The sequence below is a fragment of the Nyctibius grandis genome, chromosome Z (assembly GCF_013368605.1).
Source record: "Nyctibius grandis isolate bNycGra1 chromosome Z, bNycGra1.pri, whole genome shotgun sequence".
Lineage (NCBI taxonomy): Eukaryota > Metazoa > Chordata > Aves > Nyctibiiformes > Nyctibiidae > Nyctibius > Nyctibius grandis.
This window is the reverse complement of record NC_090695.1, coordinates 2,193,999-2,209,935: the sequence shown is the minus strand read 5'-3', so window position 1 is coordinate 2,209,935 and position 15,937 is coordinate 2,193,999. Positions and strand designations below refer to the sequence as shown.

At 45.7% G+C, this 15,937-nt stretch overlaps 1 protein-coding gene across 3 annotated transcripts in view; it reads right to left on the bottom strand.

Moving 5' to 3' along the window:
* EPG5 (ectopic P-granules 5 autophagy tethering factor) overlaps positions 1-12,762 on the bottom strand; it is a 67,164-nt gene extending 54,402 nt beyond the window's left edge. For all 3 annotated transcript variants that reach the window (XM_068423307.1, XM_068423308.1, XM_068423309.1), the window contains exons 1-8: positions 12,687-12,762; positions 7,413-8,351; positions 5,097-5,340; positions 4,258-4,394; positions 3,580-3,687; positions 2,486-2,559; positions 715-823; positions 77-191 (exon numbers count right to left, since the gene is read on the bottom strand). In XM_068423307.1, the coding sequence (XP_068279408.1) occupies positions 77-191; positions 715-823; positions 2,486-2,559; positions 3,580-3,687; positions 4,258-4,394; positions 5,097-5,340; positions 7,413-8,351; positions 12,687-12,740 (1,780 nt within the window). In that variant the 5' untranslated portion in view covers positions 12,741-12,762. The remainder of the gene's footprint in view (positions 1-76; positions 192-714; positions 824-2,485; positions 2,560-3,579; positions 3,688-4,257; positions 4,395-5,096; positions 5,341-7,412; positions 8,352-12,686) is intronic.
* Between the last annotated feature and the right edge of the window lie 3,175 nt (positions 12,763-15,937).

The following is a 15,937-nucleotide window of genomic DNA, read 5'->3' as shown; positions in this document are numbered from 1 at the left end:
GCATTCTTGGCAGTTTTAGTCAATAATACAATTAGCATAAGCAAAATGAAGAATAACTCTTTAGTAGCTGATTTACCTCCAGGCTTAAACCCAAGAAACTGCTGAAAGAGTTCATGAAATGGAAACTGTGACAACAGAGCAATCAAGTCATCTTCCAAAAGCATAATCCAGCTTGTTTCAGGATCCTCATCCTAGGGACAAAATCAAACAATCCCTTTTAATAGCTTTCCAACAAAACACACAGTAGAAGAGGTTCAGTATTGTACTGTTTGCTTGTACGAGGAAAACAAAGAAAGTACAAATGAACTCTCCTTCCCACACACCCACAAGCTGCTGAATTCCTCTTCTGTGCGTTTTTCTATAAAAGCCCCCATCAGCTAGGAAACAGAAGCAGAGGCAACGCTATGCTAGTCCAACAGAGCTTCTGAAGGGAAGCAGCTATTCAAACACATCTATCTCCATGCTCCTTTTACGTGCAATAGTTCAAATGAGTTTCATTTCTATCTGTTAATACTCATTCCTGGAAACTCCCATTATCTACAGTTATATCTCAGAGATAAAAGGACAGTAAAATAGATCTAAGTTTTAAATGCTGCTTTTTAACTGAACAAGTCAGCTTGTCTTCCTCCGTTTCACAAAAATCAATACAATAAGCTTGAGCAAAAGCATAAAGGGAAAAAAAGAAAAAAAAAAAAAAGAGTCATTTCACTGTACCTCTTCTCCTCCTTCATCTACCAGGGTCCAGTTTCCAGATTCTTTACCAGATGAAGAGGAACTTTTCCTTTCACTTGGTTTCATATGGCACATGAAGTCCATCCTGTTTCTGATTTAAAGTGAAAAAATCAAGTTTACAAAAAATAGAAAATCAAAGATTCTGAATTTAATCATCTTTTAGTTAAGAGCAGATATTGAGAAACAGATAGAAGAAGAAGAAATTAACAAGTTTCTTAAATAACCTGATGTCCTACAAGACTCACATCAGTCTGCTGTATTCAGTAAATGATCTTCCAAGCAATATTCTGAACAACGAAAACTGCTATCAGCCTGTGTATCGAGCACATATAAACATGCAAGAAATAACACTATTCTTGTCCATGTGTAAGAAAAATCCTTTTTAAAAAAAATAAAAGAGTCATATTTCAGAAGAGGTGCTCTACAACAACCCTTTAAGGCTATAATCCAGCAAGTCAACAACGAACAGGGTAAGTGCAGGCCAGCTCTACTATACAACTTTCATAGCTGCATTAGCTGGACACATCAATGTTAGTAAGACTGGTCTTAGGTCGCTGAGCTACCACAACTAAAGACCTCCCAGGAAAGAGTTGCCTCAAATCAAGCCAGCTCCAGCTCCATGTATCACATCACCTTAAGTCTGGGATACTAGTTTTCAGGTTCTGTACCATACAAATCCTTAGATGTTCAGACATATACCAGCAAGTTAAACAAACGTGCAGAAAGGTTATACAATAAGTTGAAATCATAACATCCAACTTCCTTCTAACTAGGAATGTTCCAGCAGAACTGCACACAGTGCCACAAAACTCCAGCATAACACCACTCTCCTGACCTCCTTGAACTTGTACTCTGATAACATGAACATATTACAAACGAAATACCAGTTTTAAGGTACTGATTTCACAAATCAAATTCAAAATTCAAACGTGCTCCTGACATGCAGCAGCTGTAACAGACAAGTGTCAGCTCTTTTAACAGAAAGTACAGCCATCGTGGATGCACGTTCTTGTATCAATAGTGAGAGCACGACTCCAGACACCTTCAAGCATCAAAATTCACTGGCAACACGCACGCCCTCAGGATACACTTGTTTCCCCAAGCAGCTCTAGACAGGAAATGTAAAAACAAAATCCTTTAAAATAATAGCCTTCAATAAATAGGACTCCCACTTAACTCAGGCTCACACTATGAAGATGACCGTGACAACCCTAAATACCAGCAGTTTAATTCTTTGACATGAAAATTTGGGGGGGAGGCAAGTTATATATTTTATCTGAAGCACCTAACAGTTTTCACTAATGATTGATTTCATTAACTAGCTTCTCCAAGCACCACATATTCCTTCTAGATAAAAAAAGGATGAAAAACCAAGAAGCACAACCAGCGTATACACCAACTTAAGAAACCCTTTACTCAAGGGCTTCTGTTGCAGAGACAATATACAATACATCGTGCAAGGCAAGAACTTTATTTCAGAAGCCACAGTAACAAAACACGTGGGTATGTCAGTCTTCACAAGCTATTTGACAACTGAAAGAAAGCTGCATCATACCATGCACAGCAGGAGAATGTACTGTATTTGAGGATGAATAAGTAAAAAGAGTTTGAATTAAGCTCTGAATCTCTTATTTATGCCTGCATTTATGACTTCACCTGCAATGAACTTTCAGGATTTTACAAGTAGATCTAGTGTCATGTTTTCTCCTCTTAAATAACCAGAACATATTTACAAAACCGTATTCATACTTACTTGACAGGAGACATAAGCAAGGCAAGAGATTGCATGAAATGAAAGACACCTGATGGGTTATCCAAGACTTTGATCTGAAATTAAATGCAAAATTGTAAGTAAATATCAATCAGTAAAACAAAGGGTAAATTAGTTTTATCACAGAAATTCAAATTCTGAGTTTCACACTTTTCACTAACTTTTTGTTCAGACTAAAGAGTACCCATAAAAGACAGTACCCACACCTTGGAGAAAGTATTACTATGGCAAAATATTGGGAGTTGCCCAAAAGAAGTACTTACAGAAATTAAAGGAGGGGGGAAAAAAAAAAAACCATCAAAAGCTCCACAAAAAGACAACTTCTCTCTTTGTTTCACATGTACTTCTGGGCACCAGGGGAACTGGAATGTTGAGGGGGAAGTTAGGATCCTACCATGTTACATTAACAGTTGGACTCAATGATCTTAAGGGTCTTTTCCAACCTAAATGATTCTATGATTCCCATCAGTGTAATTGCAATCCTTTTCCTACGGCTAGATTCCCAACATCTTCGCCTCTTGGAGGAGCAAAAATGTTCTTAGCAAGAACGCCCTGGTGCCTTTGGATATCTGCACTTCCTCTGATCTATATGAAGCAAACCCTTGCCCTTGAAATTACCTAACTAATAAACTTTCCATGAAAACCAGTCCCATTTCAACATGCAGGATATAAAAATCTTTCTTCCTCATCCCTTATACATCACGGAGCTGCCTCCAATCTCACTTGTCTCATATACAGCTGCTGCTTCAAGGCTAAATATTATTTCCTTTCTTGGAGAGCACTCCCAACACCTGCTGCTGCATGAGGCCTTCTGAGTCACACCACGAGTCCTTGACTCCCTTTCGTGGAGTCTCTCTAGTCAAGAATGAGACGCGCATTTCCCTGTCAACCTGCTCATGGATGGGCTAACATGGGTAAATACATCCCTTGACAAACCCCTCACTTTTACTATGATTCCACGCACCTGGAAACATGGTGTCAGTCATGAGGGATTGACTAGGCACAAGAGACTCTCCTCTCCTACGCACTCCACTCCCACTCCAACATTCTGACAATAAAAAGTTAAACATTCACACCTGAATGAACGGAACAGCCCATTTGCTGATGCCAGCTGGACACCGAAGGATGTGGTTGAAGAGGAAGAGATGGTCACCTGGACAGCCAATTCTTTGCAACACTGACACCTAAAGAGAAGTATATTGGAAACTTGTAAATAATTTCAAGGTTCGTTTTTATGTCTTGCTAACTAGAGTAATACTGTTTTTTTCATTTCTCTTCCCATGCTTTATAACACGCCTCAATTTTCAGAGCAAGTTACAGGAGAACAATATTTAGAAGCCTGCTTGCTTGGCTTATGAGCCACAAACCATTTACTTTGAAAAATTAATTACTTTACAATTGCATCAAAAATTATTTTATTTAGAAATCGGCAAGAATAGAAGTTTCTCAAAAATGAGAAGTCTGAATAGTTTTACTTTCAAAATAAGTAGAAGCATAATGACAATTAAGTCCACTTTGAGCAGTGTTGGCTGCTCTGGTGCCAGTCCTTATTAATGCTGTTGACCTCCATTGACTTCATTAGACAAGGGAATTCATTCTAGATTCACTAACAGATTCTGTTCCTCAAGTAGAACAAACCTCGAAAAAATCATTGCATGTGGGACAGTGAGAGAAACAGTACCACACTCAGAAATTACTCCCAAATTCATCCCATGTGTTGGCTCAAACTGATGTACCCATGCTTACTCCCTCACCAGTCTCTGCAGCCACATGAGAAGGTCACTCTGAAACTGAGGATCTTCGATAACTCTGCGAGTGAAACTGAAAAGGACGCTGATACATTCCTTCAAGTGGCCCAAGTCTGAAGAAAGATTTTCTGACTGCTTTGAAACTGTAAATTAAAAACAAAATTAAGGAACTTTGATGAGCAGCTCTCTGAGTAGTAGCATAAGTAGTGGTTTTGGGGCTATATAGAAAACTTGCTCTCTGTATCTATAGATACCAAGATATTTCAACACAGCTGCTTGCTAAATCTGACAGAGAAGGACATTTATTTAGAGCACTTTATTTAATCTTATAATCAAGCACTGGATGCTAATTACAAGAAGAATATACTATGGTTATTCTCATAAAAGGCTTTGCCTCAACATAAACTTTGTAAGAACCACCATTTACTATGCATATGAACTATCTGGGAGGTGAGGGGCAAAGGGAAGAGGACTAGGAAGGATAAATAACCAGAGCTGGACGGGGAGGAACACTTTAGCTAAAAGATTATATTGGCACAAACCCAAGTAAGCAATACACCTAGCACGAAAACCAGAAAGATTTCTAAGTATTATAACTGCGAGATTTCAAATGGCCTTCCAAGAGGAAGTAAATCAGGAAAAACATCCAGCTGGTTTTAGAATTGTGCATAATCAGTTTGGAAAAGGGACTGTATTATACGTTGCCTTTGACAACAAAAGGTGTCCCATCCCACCCATTGAAACATTCCAACATACAAATTCCACCACAAGACACCAAAACTGCAGGTGAACAAGGCGCTGGGCACCCTGAACAGCATGGGCAGCGCTCCAGACCACCAACACACCTTGTTCTTGCTGCTGAAGAGCCACTGATCTCAGTAGGGATGAGCTGCTGAGCAACCTGTAGACATATGACTCCACTTGCAACCGAGACAACACGGAAGTGTACGAGTGCAGCGCCAGAGTCTGATGCACGTGCTCTGCTTTGGCTTCAAACAGCTTTTTCAGTTCCCCCAACACACTTTCATTCAGCTCCACTGTCTGGTAGCGATGGTGACCTGTCACTTTGCACTGATCTGCACAGACACCCTGAAAAGAAAGCAATTATTTTATGTAAGTGGTTTTGTCATTTTGTTGGGTCAAGTGTGCTTGCAGAAATTAACCTCGATATAACCCTCCCCTCAACAGATTTCAAAGCTTTCACAGAAGGGGCCACTTCACAGGTGGAATAGACAAAATGTTAGAACATCCTACATACTTCTTAGAGCTGCTGATTACTGCAGATTCATATCCCTGCCTTCTGAAAAAAAAACTCAATAAATCCTCAATAACTCAGATCTAGAAACAGACATGAAGTGACTTGTCTGTGTCACTGACAGATGTGAACAAAATCAGGTCTCTCTACTCCCAGTGAGCACAACTGCTTCTCAGTTTATAAATTTCCATAAATATTTGGATCTGCTATTTTAAACCTAAAATACCTACTGAAACAAGATAAATATTTTTCTAGGCTCCCAGAACTGAATAGTTATAGCAATTTCCCATTGCACATTTAAAATTTTCAGAAATGAACTGTACTCTAACTTCTTCCCAAACTGCAATTAAAAGCTGAGGCCAGTCTTCCTCTGTCCTATCTCTAATTCTTCAGCACAAGAAAACCACAATAGATAACATCCCTGTTATTCTTTCATGCAACCAGGAAACATGCTACAGAGCCAGCACTTTGGAAGCTTAGCTTGAAAGTATCCAGTGAGGTTCAGTGTTATTCCCTAGTAAAAAGGAAAAGGTTTAAATCTGTTCAGCGGATGTCTCTCAACGTCTCAGCTTTGAGGAACTGCACAGGAGAGGCACTGCACCCACAGAAACAACAGTAAAAGCCACCACATACATAGATACTTCACACCCTTGGACGATTTTGATGATGTGTTGGCTACAGACAGCATCAGAGTGCCAGAACAATTTCATTCGTTCCCACTGTAACGTCCAGCTCCAAAAACAAGTTACATAAATTTTCCCCCAAACTCATTCTTTCTGATGCTTGCACCAGAGAGCTCCCCAGACCCCTCTAGTTTGCAGACAGAAATGCTGCAGAGTACCATGACCACGCTGGAAGTCATATCATAGAATCACAGAATGGTTTGGGTTGGAAAAGACCTTAAAGATCATCTAGTTCCAACCCCCTGCCACGGGCAGGGACACCTTCCCTAGACCAGGTTGCTCCAAGCCCCATCCAACCTGGCCTTGAACACTGCCAGGGAGGGGGCAGCCACAGCTTCTCTGGGCAACCTGGGCCAGTGTCTCACCACCCTCACAGCAAAGAATTTCTTCCTAATATCTCATCTAAACCTCCCCTCCTTCAGTTTAAAACCGTTCCCCCTCATCCTGTCACTCCAGGCCCTCATAAAAAGCCCCTCTCCAGCTTTCCTGTAGCCCCTTCAGGTGCTGGAAGGTGCTAGAAGGTCTCCCTGGAGCCTTCTCTTCCCCAGGCTGAACAGCGCCAACTCTCTCAGCCTGTCTCCATAGCAGAGGGGCTCCAGCCCTCTGAGCATCTTCTGGCCCTCCTCTGGACTCGCTAAAACCACTGCACCACTTACGGAGCGACAGTTACTGGAAGTGGACGGACCTTGCACTCCCTACACTTTGAGCAACAAGGTCGCCCACGAGCACAACTCGAGTTCCTCTGCAGCTGCCACCTCTGACAGCAGGACATTCAGGAATGATGTCAAGGGAAACTATCACTATAGGCCACAGGCCAGATGGGCCATCACAGCCACAGTCATTTTGAAGTCCTACTCCACCACACATCCCCTGCATCTACTTGGAGTACCGCCATATAAACTTCACCTGACACTAGAGGCAGAACTGGCTTTACACAGCTCATTCTGACCAACTATAAACACAAGTGTAACTCCAAGAGATCACTAACAAAGATCCCACTACCCTACACTCGTCAGAGTTCAAAAATCAAACATCAAACTGTCTTAAATATCAACAAGATGATACTCTGAAGTACTGGGGGTCACTACAGAGACAGAAAGCAAAGGCAATAATCTCTTTTAGAACAAAACAGCTTAAATATGATAAATTTGACAGCAAGCAAAACTGATGTCTGGAATCACATCCAACTAGCTTGGGTTCAAAAGTAGCTGCAGCAACAGCACCTGCACAGTTTTCTGTTCTTCTTTAAAAGTCCATAATCTCCCCTTAACATTTTGGCAGTCTGTCGCCATAGCCTGCAGCTCTGCCTCAGCCAGCAGCAGCTGCTTCCTGCAGCGCATGTAGTTCAGGAGCAGTTCATAAAATTCGTGCCTGTCCTGATGAGCAACGCTTTCGAATTCCTCCACATAGGAGTCAACATTCTCCAACCATGAACACGGCTCAAAAATTTTCAGCTGTTCTCTGGTAAATGGCACCAGTTCTGGTTCGGTTGGGAGCTCTGGATACAGCCTTTCATTGTGCAACAGCGGCTTAACTGCTATTACAGTTGGTCTCTCATAGGACAATTCAGTCGACAAGTCTGGATAAACTGGTTTCAATCCCGAACGCTGAATACGAGTTTTGGATTTCTCAGAGAGCTGTGAGACACTAAGAGGAGGCTTCTCTGAAAGACGGACAAGAGGATTTTTAACATCTTGTATGTTTTCAATTCCTTTGTCCCGTACAAAGCCCACTGCTGTCTGAGAGCCAGCAGCACTGGAATGAAGGGTACTACTCAATAAATCAGAGTATCCTGATCTGCTAGCAACCACCTCCACAGGGCCATGAGGTTTGTCCGACTTGCTTTTTCCACTCTTCTCAACATCCCCCTCACGTTCCTCATGGGAAGGATCAGCTTTGAACTCTTCTGTATCTGTGGAAGGCTCTAGAGTCACCGTTGAAGACCCCTCATTTGCTGAAGTTAAATTACTCTGGGGGATGTCACACACATCGTTTATTGTTTTTCCATCCCCTGTTTCATCACTGAGCTGAATTTCTGTAAATTCTCCAGGATGTTCCACTCGCACTTCTCTGGCTTGAGAAGACACTTCTGACACAGGAGCGAGGAAGACATCATCAGACTCTTGTACCTGGGACTCCTCACTACTTTTTTTCTTTTTTTCCTAGGAAAATAAGAAAAATTAACAGTGTCACTACCAAGTGAGTCTCTCCCCCTTGCATCCCCCACCATCACCAAAACTAGTATTTGTCAACATCAGAACTCCAAAAGCCCCTCTTAACACATTAATTTTCAAAATATTAAAGGTAAAACCAAATGAACCAGACAGATCCTTGTTCTTTAGCTGCCCTTTAAAGACTGTCTATTAGTGCCTATTTTCTTGGTCAGTTCTTGAACAATGCTTCAATGTTTCTACGTTAAAAGCTACAAATTGCTTTTGAGGTGATGGAGAGAGTCCACAGAAGGGCAACAAAGCTGGTGAAGGGTCTAGAGGGTATGTCCTATGGGGAGTGGCTGAGGGAACTGGGATTATTTAGCCTGGAGAAAAGGAGGCTGAGGGGAGACCTTATTGCTCTCTACAACTGCCTGAGGGGAGGTTGTAGGGAGGTGGGGGTCAGCCTCTTCTCCCAGGCAACTAGCAACAGGACTAGAGGACATAGCCTCAAGCTGCGCCAGGGGAGGTTCAGGTTAGACATTAGGAAAAATTTCTTCACAGAAAGGGTTATTAGGCATTGGAATGGTCTGCCCAGGGAGGTGGTGGAGTCACCATCTCTTGATGTGTTTAAGAAAAGCCTGGACGTGGCACTTAGTGCCATGGTCTAGTTGACATGGTGGTGTCAGGGCAATGGTTGGACTTGATGATCCCAGAGGGCTCTTCCAACCTGGTCGATTCTGTGATTCTGTGAAATACCACAGGACAGAGTGCTTCGTTAACATATAAAATAATCAAAATAACAGGACCCTGACCTCTAAAAAGTCACCAGATTCCACCATATTACAAAAAAAAAAGTTACTTCGCAATTCATCTTAAGTTTTACAGAAATATTCTAATGAATGGAAAATTATTTTCAATAAAGTAATTTCAGAACACGGAAAGTCTGGAACACATCCCCTAATTACATTCTAAAACCATCACAACATCTGTACAATTGCTGAAATACATATTTTCAAAAGGTATTACAGACTAGAGATGTAGAAAAACTTAGCAGTGACATTAAAATGCTAAACTGCTTATCCACTTTTAATTTAAGATGGGTTTGGGGGTAAATAGTTCCCATAAACCTAGCCTAAGGTGTAGATTAGCCTCCTTCCCAAAGCACAGCTTGGGAAATAACGCTGCACAGGAAACCAACAAAGCTTTTGTCAATTTGTAAATCATTTGCCAATTTGTAAAACAAAAAAATTGGCAAAGTGTTTTGCCGATTTGTAAGTTGTTTGTGTGTACCTACCAGTTTATTAGAAGCGAGACTGAGAAAAGTTAGGTTACAGCGCTCCAGTTCTGGGTGACCCAGATAATATAACAAAGAACACAGCTGAAACTAGGAAAAGCTCTCAACACTCCTGCATGACTGGGGAAAAGATGATAGTTTTGGAAATCTGCTGATAGTATCACATGTGCTTTCACTAAACATCTGACATGACTCTGCCTAATGAGTGAAACACATGAAAGCAGCTCAAATCAAGGCCCTAGCTAACCTCGACCTCAAACCTAATTTTGCTTTGAACATACACTCACAGCTTCTTTATACAATGGCAACACACTGGCTTTGCTTCCAGACTGTGCTTCCCAGACTGCTAAAACCTGTAAATATTTCTGATCACAAAACACTCCTGACACACTCCAAGGCTAGCTAAAGCTACAGGTGAGAGCTTAAAAATATATCAGCACAATTCTTTAAACCAGGACTTGTCATTATAATAAACGTCTCCTGCCAATTAACTCAAAGTCAGTAATTTCCACCCGATACTGTATCACTAGAGAACATTTTTGACAGCGTACCGATCCGCATACTTTACAACACACACTGGTCCTTTCCCCTTCACAAAACTCCCATTATCTTTGAGTAGCATCCCGTATTCCTCCCAAACACTACTGTTAGATAAAATAGTTGTTTTTAAAATTTATGAAGAGCCTTTCAGTTCTCACTTCCCAAGGCAAAAAAAAAATGCCATAATCGTTAACAGGGATTTCATCTGAGAAAGGATGAGAGAAATCAGGTTATGAATTAATATAAAACCAAAACCTGCTGTTCTCTCTCCTGAGGGTTTAGCCTTTAAGCCGAAGATGATGCCTGCTCGTCAGCCTTGCGCCGTGCCTAACGATTCTCCTCTCCTAGTGTGCCAGTGAACAACACCTCAGGCTCTAAGGACACCTATTAATTTTCAGGAAACATCTCTGGAGTAACTGAGTGCTACCCACCGAGATGCACACAGCCTCATCTGCACCAGTTCCAGGTTCACTGGTTTTGCCACCTCACTGTGTTCGAATCAGTCTGGTGTTACTGGTGCTAGACAAGCCTAACTCTGGGGCTACTATTTTCAGACTGCCCTGGGCATCATTCCACTCCTTGGCAGCTCTGCAGCTGAGCCAGCTTTTCTCCAGTTCACGAGAATTTCAGCTTTTCAAAGGATTATGGCTGTTTATGAGGCATGGGAAAGGAAAAGTCCTTAATGTGACCAGGTCCCAAACTGCACCCTCAAACACGCCTGCGTATTAACAGAGCTGAGCGTAACAGCAACAAAAATATCAGGAATGGGTCATACGTAACACTGTAGGATTCTGGATTCTCACATGTGACATGGCCAGCGAATTGTTTCACAGTGAATTACACCTGGAATTACGGCCAAAGACGGCGGCCACTGGAGTCACCGTACACGTCGTTAATGAACTACCAGTTAATGAACTACCAGTGTCGTGACTCACTGCCTTCCTGCAGGGAACTGATTCTCTTAAGCAGCCTTGCGCATCCTATGGGGCTGAATCGAAACAAAAACAATGACACACTTCTGGGACTGCATTTCCCTCCAATCTTTACTTGCCTTGAGTTCAGGAATCACCCACAGCTGATACTTGGATATAACCCTTGCTTTACAAAACAGCAGTCAATTAATCTATTAATTTATTTTCAGAGGGCTTTTACAGCCACAGCTTCGATGCCTTTGCTCTATGCGGTGCAGTTTACAACATGAAAAAGGTTAAGCAATTAAGGGAAACGTGCCTAAAAGCTGTAGCACCAACTAAAGAAGAACAAACACTGTCGCCTGCTACACACAGCCTCACGTTTCGAGCATTTCAAAGCCAAACCGACGTGTATGAGACGTAGTAAGACTGTCATCCACGCTCTACTAAAACACTGCTAAATGCCAATAAGCTCTGCCGCTCTATGGCTTCACCACAGATGCAACTCCAGACATCTCACTGTGCAGAGCCATTCGAGAAGGATGTACACTAAAAGAATAAAAAGCTTGTTTACACCCATTTACAACACAGGGACTATCACCCCCTTCACCTGCCTATCAACTACTCCAAATCTTCTTACGTCGCTTCAGAAAAGCACAGACATTCAGAAGACTTTTTAGAGAAACAGCCCCCGCTCAACCTAACTGCTTTTGGCAGAAGAGGACAAATAGACTTGTATATTATTGGAAGGGGCTGCCCAGGGAGGTGGTGGAGCCACCTTCTCTGGAGGTGTTTAAGAAAAGCCTGGCCATGGCACTTAGTGCCCTGGTCTAGTTGTCATGGTGGTGTCAGGGCAATGGCTGGACTCGACGATCCCAGAGGGCTCTTCCAACCTGATTGATTCTGTCATTCTGTGATTCTGTATCTACAAACACCACCCAGGGCAGACACCCTTTCCACTGCTTTAAAAAACAAAGAAAGGAGTAACCCCAAATACGAGCCAAACCCCTCGACCAAAGTCCCACGGTGTGTAACAACACAACACAGATGCACCCCCCCACACACACTCCCCCACACATCCACACCCCTTCACACACACACCCCCCACACACACACCCCTTCACACACTCACCACCCAAAAACACCCCCCCACACACACACATACCCGCCCCCCACACACCCCACACACACACACCCAACCCCCCCAACACACACCCAACCCCCCAACACACACACACACACCCCTCACACACACACACCCCCCTCACACACACACACACCCCCCTACACACACACCCCCCACACACACACACCCCCAACACACACACACCCCCAACACACACACCCCCCCCAACACACACACCCCCCCAACACACACACACACACACACACACACACACACACACCCCCATACACACACACCCCCACACACACACCCCTCCCCCCACCCCCCACCCCCCCCCTCCCCGCCGCCCGGAGCCGCCACAAACGGGAGGCGGCGGTGACAGCCCCGCCGCTGGGCCGATGCCCCCCACCCCGGGACGGTGCAGAGACACCCCGAAGCGCTCCCCGCCACCCCCCAGCCCTGCCCCCCCCTACCTTGGGCCTGCTCTTGGCGCGGGCCTTGCGGGGGCCCCTCACGGCCTCAGCCATGGCCCCCGCCCGCTGCGGCGCTGCCCGGGCGGCCCGGGGCGGTGGCGGAAGTGGCGGAAGAGGCGGGCCCGCCCCCCGGGCTCTCTCGTCCAATCAGCAGCGCGGCAGGTACGGGAGGGACGGAGGGACATACCGGGACGCGGTGCGTCACGTGCGGGAGGCCGGGCGCCCCTACAGGGACCTGCGGGGAGGCCAGGCTCCTCCCTGGGGGCCTGGGGGGAGGACAGGGCCTTCTATAGGGACCTGTGGGGAGGCCAGGCTCCCCTATAGGGAGCTGTGGGGAGGCCAGGGCCTCCTATAAGGACCTCTGGAGAGGCCAGGCTCCCCTATAGGGACCTTGGGGAGGCCAGGGCCTCCTATAAGGACCTCTGGAGAGGCCAGGCTCCCCTATAGGGACCTATGGGGAGGCCTGGCTCCTCCATAGGGGTCTGGAAGGAGGCCAGGCTCCCCTTTAAGGACATATGGGGAGGCCAGGCTCCTCCACAGGGGCCTGGGAGGAGGCTAGGGTTTCCTATAAGGACCTGTGGGGAGGCTAGGCTCCTCCATAGGGGTCTGGAAGGAGGCCAGGCTCCCCTATAAGGACATATGGGGAGGACAGTCTCTTCCAAAACGGTCTGGAAGGAGGACAGGCTCCCCTATAAGCACCTGCAGGGAGGCCAGGCTCCTCCATAGGGACCTGGGAGAAGGCCATGGTTTCCTATAAGGACCTGTGTGGAGATTAGGTTCCTCCACAGATGCCTGGGAGGAGGACAGGATCTCCTATAAGGACCTGTGCAGAGGCCAGGCTCCCCTATAGGGACCTGTGGGGAGGCCAGGCTCCTCCATAGGGGTCTGGAAGGAGGCCAGGCTCTCCTATAGGGACCTGCAGAGAGGCCAGGCTCCGCCATAGGGGCCTAGGAGGAGGCCAGGATCCCCTATAAGGACCTGTGGGGAGGCCAGGCTGCTGCCATAGGGAACGTGGGGTGAGAAGCCAAGCCCCTACTACTGAGGATGGGGAGTGTGAGATCTGTTCTCTCTGCGCCATGGCAGGACCTGGAAGTGCCATTGGAGCAGGGCAGCCTGTCCTGCAGCGCCTCAGACACCTCCAGGCACAGCGGGGATGCTGGCTCAGCACGGGGGACCGGGTATCACTGCCCCTTCTGATCCCAGCCCTGGCACCCAGCCATCCCCAGGGAACCATGGCTGGAGCTGAGTCCAAGCCACACTGGGAGCAGAAGTGACTTCTCCCAGTCCCCAAATGGACGAGCCCCCATGGAGCTCAGGCCCACCTTGCAGAAGACATTGTAATTGAGGAGTTAATGATCTTGAAGGGGCAATGTCCATTCTGTTGGACCTTGTACCTAGGGCTTGAGGAGCTGTATGTTATTAACGTAATCTGTAATTTATAATCACTGTGAGAAAGGTAAACTGTACGTCAAGGTGGGGATGCATTGATCCTGACCGGGAGCCCATCGCACGTTCAAAAGCCAGCGATCCCCTCAGCAGGCACAGGGCTGTGCTGTGCTGTACAAGCCCCTCGGCCGCAGGATGAGCTCAGACAGCTGGTGGTAACAGGGGGCTTACGGGCAGCTCCCACCTGGTACTGGCTCTTACAGCACCCGCCTGGCCCTGCCTCTATCTGGAAATTCAGCAAGAAGTTCTCATGTGAGCTTCCCTTATGAACAAAGCTGTTTTCTTGTGATAATTTATGTATTAGCTTGCAGGACCCACAAGCGAGAGCTCTGTCTGATTCTGCCAGAAGGCGGGGTACCCAGCATCTGAAAGGACTTAAGATTTACTTCTGTCTGTATTCCTCTTCTTATTCTGCCTTATTAAAGCAGTGATCTTATTAAGGCATTGTTGTCTCATTCTCCCTGGGGAGCACCTGGGGAGGGAAGGCAGGAACTGCGCAGCTGGTTATCAGGGTCTGTAGGGGGGCCAGGCACTTCTGTAGGTGACTGGGAGGAGACCAGACCCCTCTATAGACGTCTGTGAGGAAGCCCAGCCCCACTATAGGGGCCCAGCAGGAGGCTGGGCTCCTCCACAGGGGCCTGGGGGAGACCAAAGTCTTCTGCACTGCTTGGAAGACAACCAGGCAAGGGAAGACACTGAAGATAAAGAGCCATTTCAGCGGTCATGGGCACACAGACTTGCTTTTCAGTAGCTCCATGTTTGGATACTCCTCTTCCAAGCCAGGGTTTGCTTGACTTTAGGTCTATTCAAACAGTTGGGTGTATTCAGAACCAGCACCCCTATTCTGGGATTACTTCTGTGCATTTAGTGAATGTACAAGCCAAGTTTCAGCCTCATTGGGGACCTCCACATCCAGAAAAGCCTAATACCATCTCTTGTGCTCAGTCAGCTGAAAAATCCCAATAAAGAAACAGTGCAATGTATTGTAGGGTAGATACTCTTCCAGGGGAAACAGCCTGATGTGGTCTGCAGTTCATGGCTAACCACAAGTACTCGTTCTCATGCCAGCCTTCCTTGGGGTGTTCTCTCCCACAGCTGTCTTGGTACTGAGCAAGTACTGAAATAAAGGCTGAGCAAGGATATGCTCTTGTGGGCTTCCTTCCAGGAGAGGCAACTCACACCACCCGAACACCCTAGGCTGCTTTGAAGGTGTACTTGCCCCAGCCCCGACAGAAAGTGAACGTGACAACCTTTAAAAAAAAACATATCCAGGACATGAGTCTCAAAACTTATTCTTAAAATATGTATTTAAAGAACTAAGACTACAGCAGGCTCCTTCAGAAGAATATTTGTACACTTGGTCTTTCAGAAATAAAGTAGTAGAACTGATTTCTTGACATGGGCACTTTGCATCGTCCACTATAATGCAGCAGGACAGATGTTAAAGCTCACCGTGATCTTTTCTGCACAAGGACATACAGTAAAAGCCCCGGGGACCGGTGGGCTTAGGCACACACTGAAGTCATTCAGATCCACCTTGAAGAACATTGTACAACTAGCAACTCCTGCTGCTCCAGAGTTAGTCACCTGGCACCAGGTTTAGAGAGCTAAATTGTGTCCTGGTCCCCATGTCCTGTGTCCCTGTGTCCAGTGCCGTAACGCACTGAGGAGCCGTTAAGCAACACTGCACACAGGGACTTCAGAGAGATCAGCAGCCATGAGGCATGTAAGCTTCCAAGTCAAAGCCGTAATCATATACAGGGTAACAAGAAGGGAATGAACTTTGAGGAGACCTGGTCAGAAAA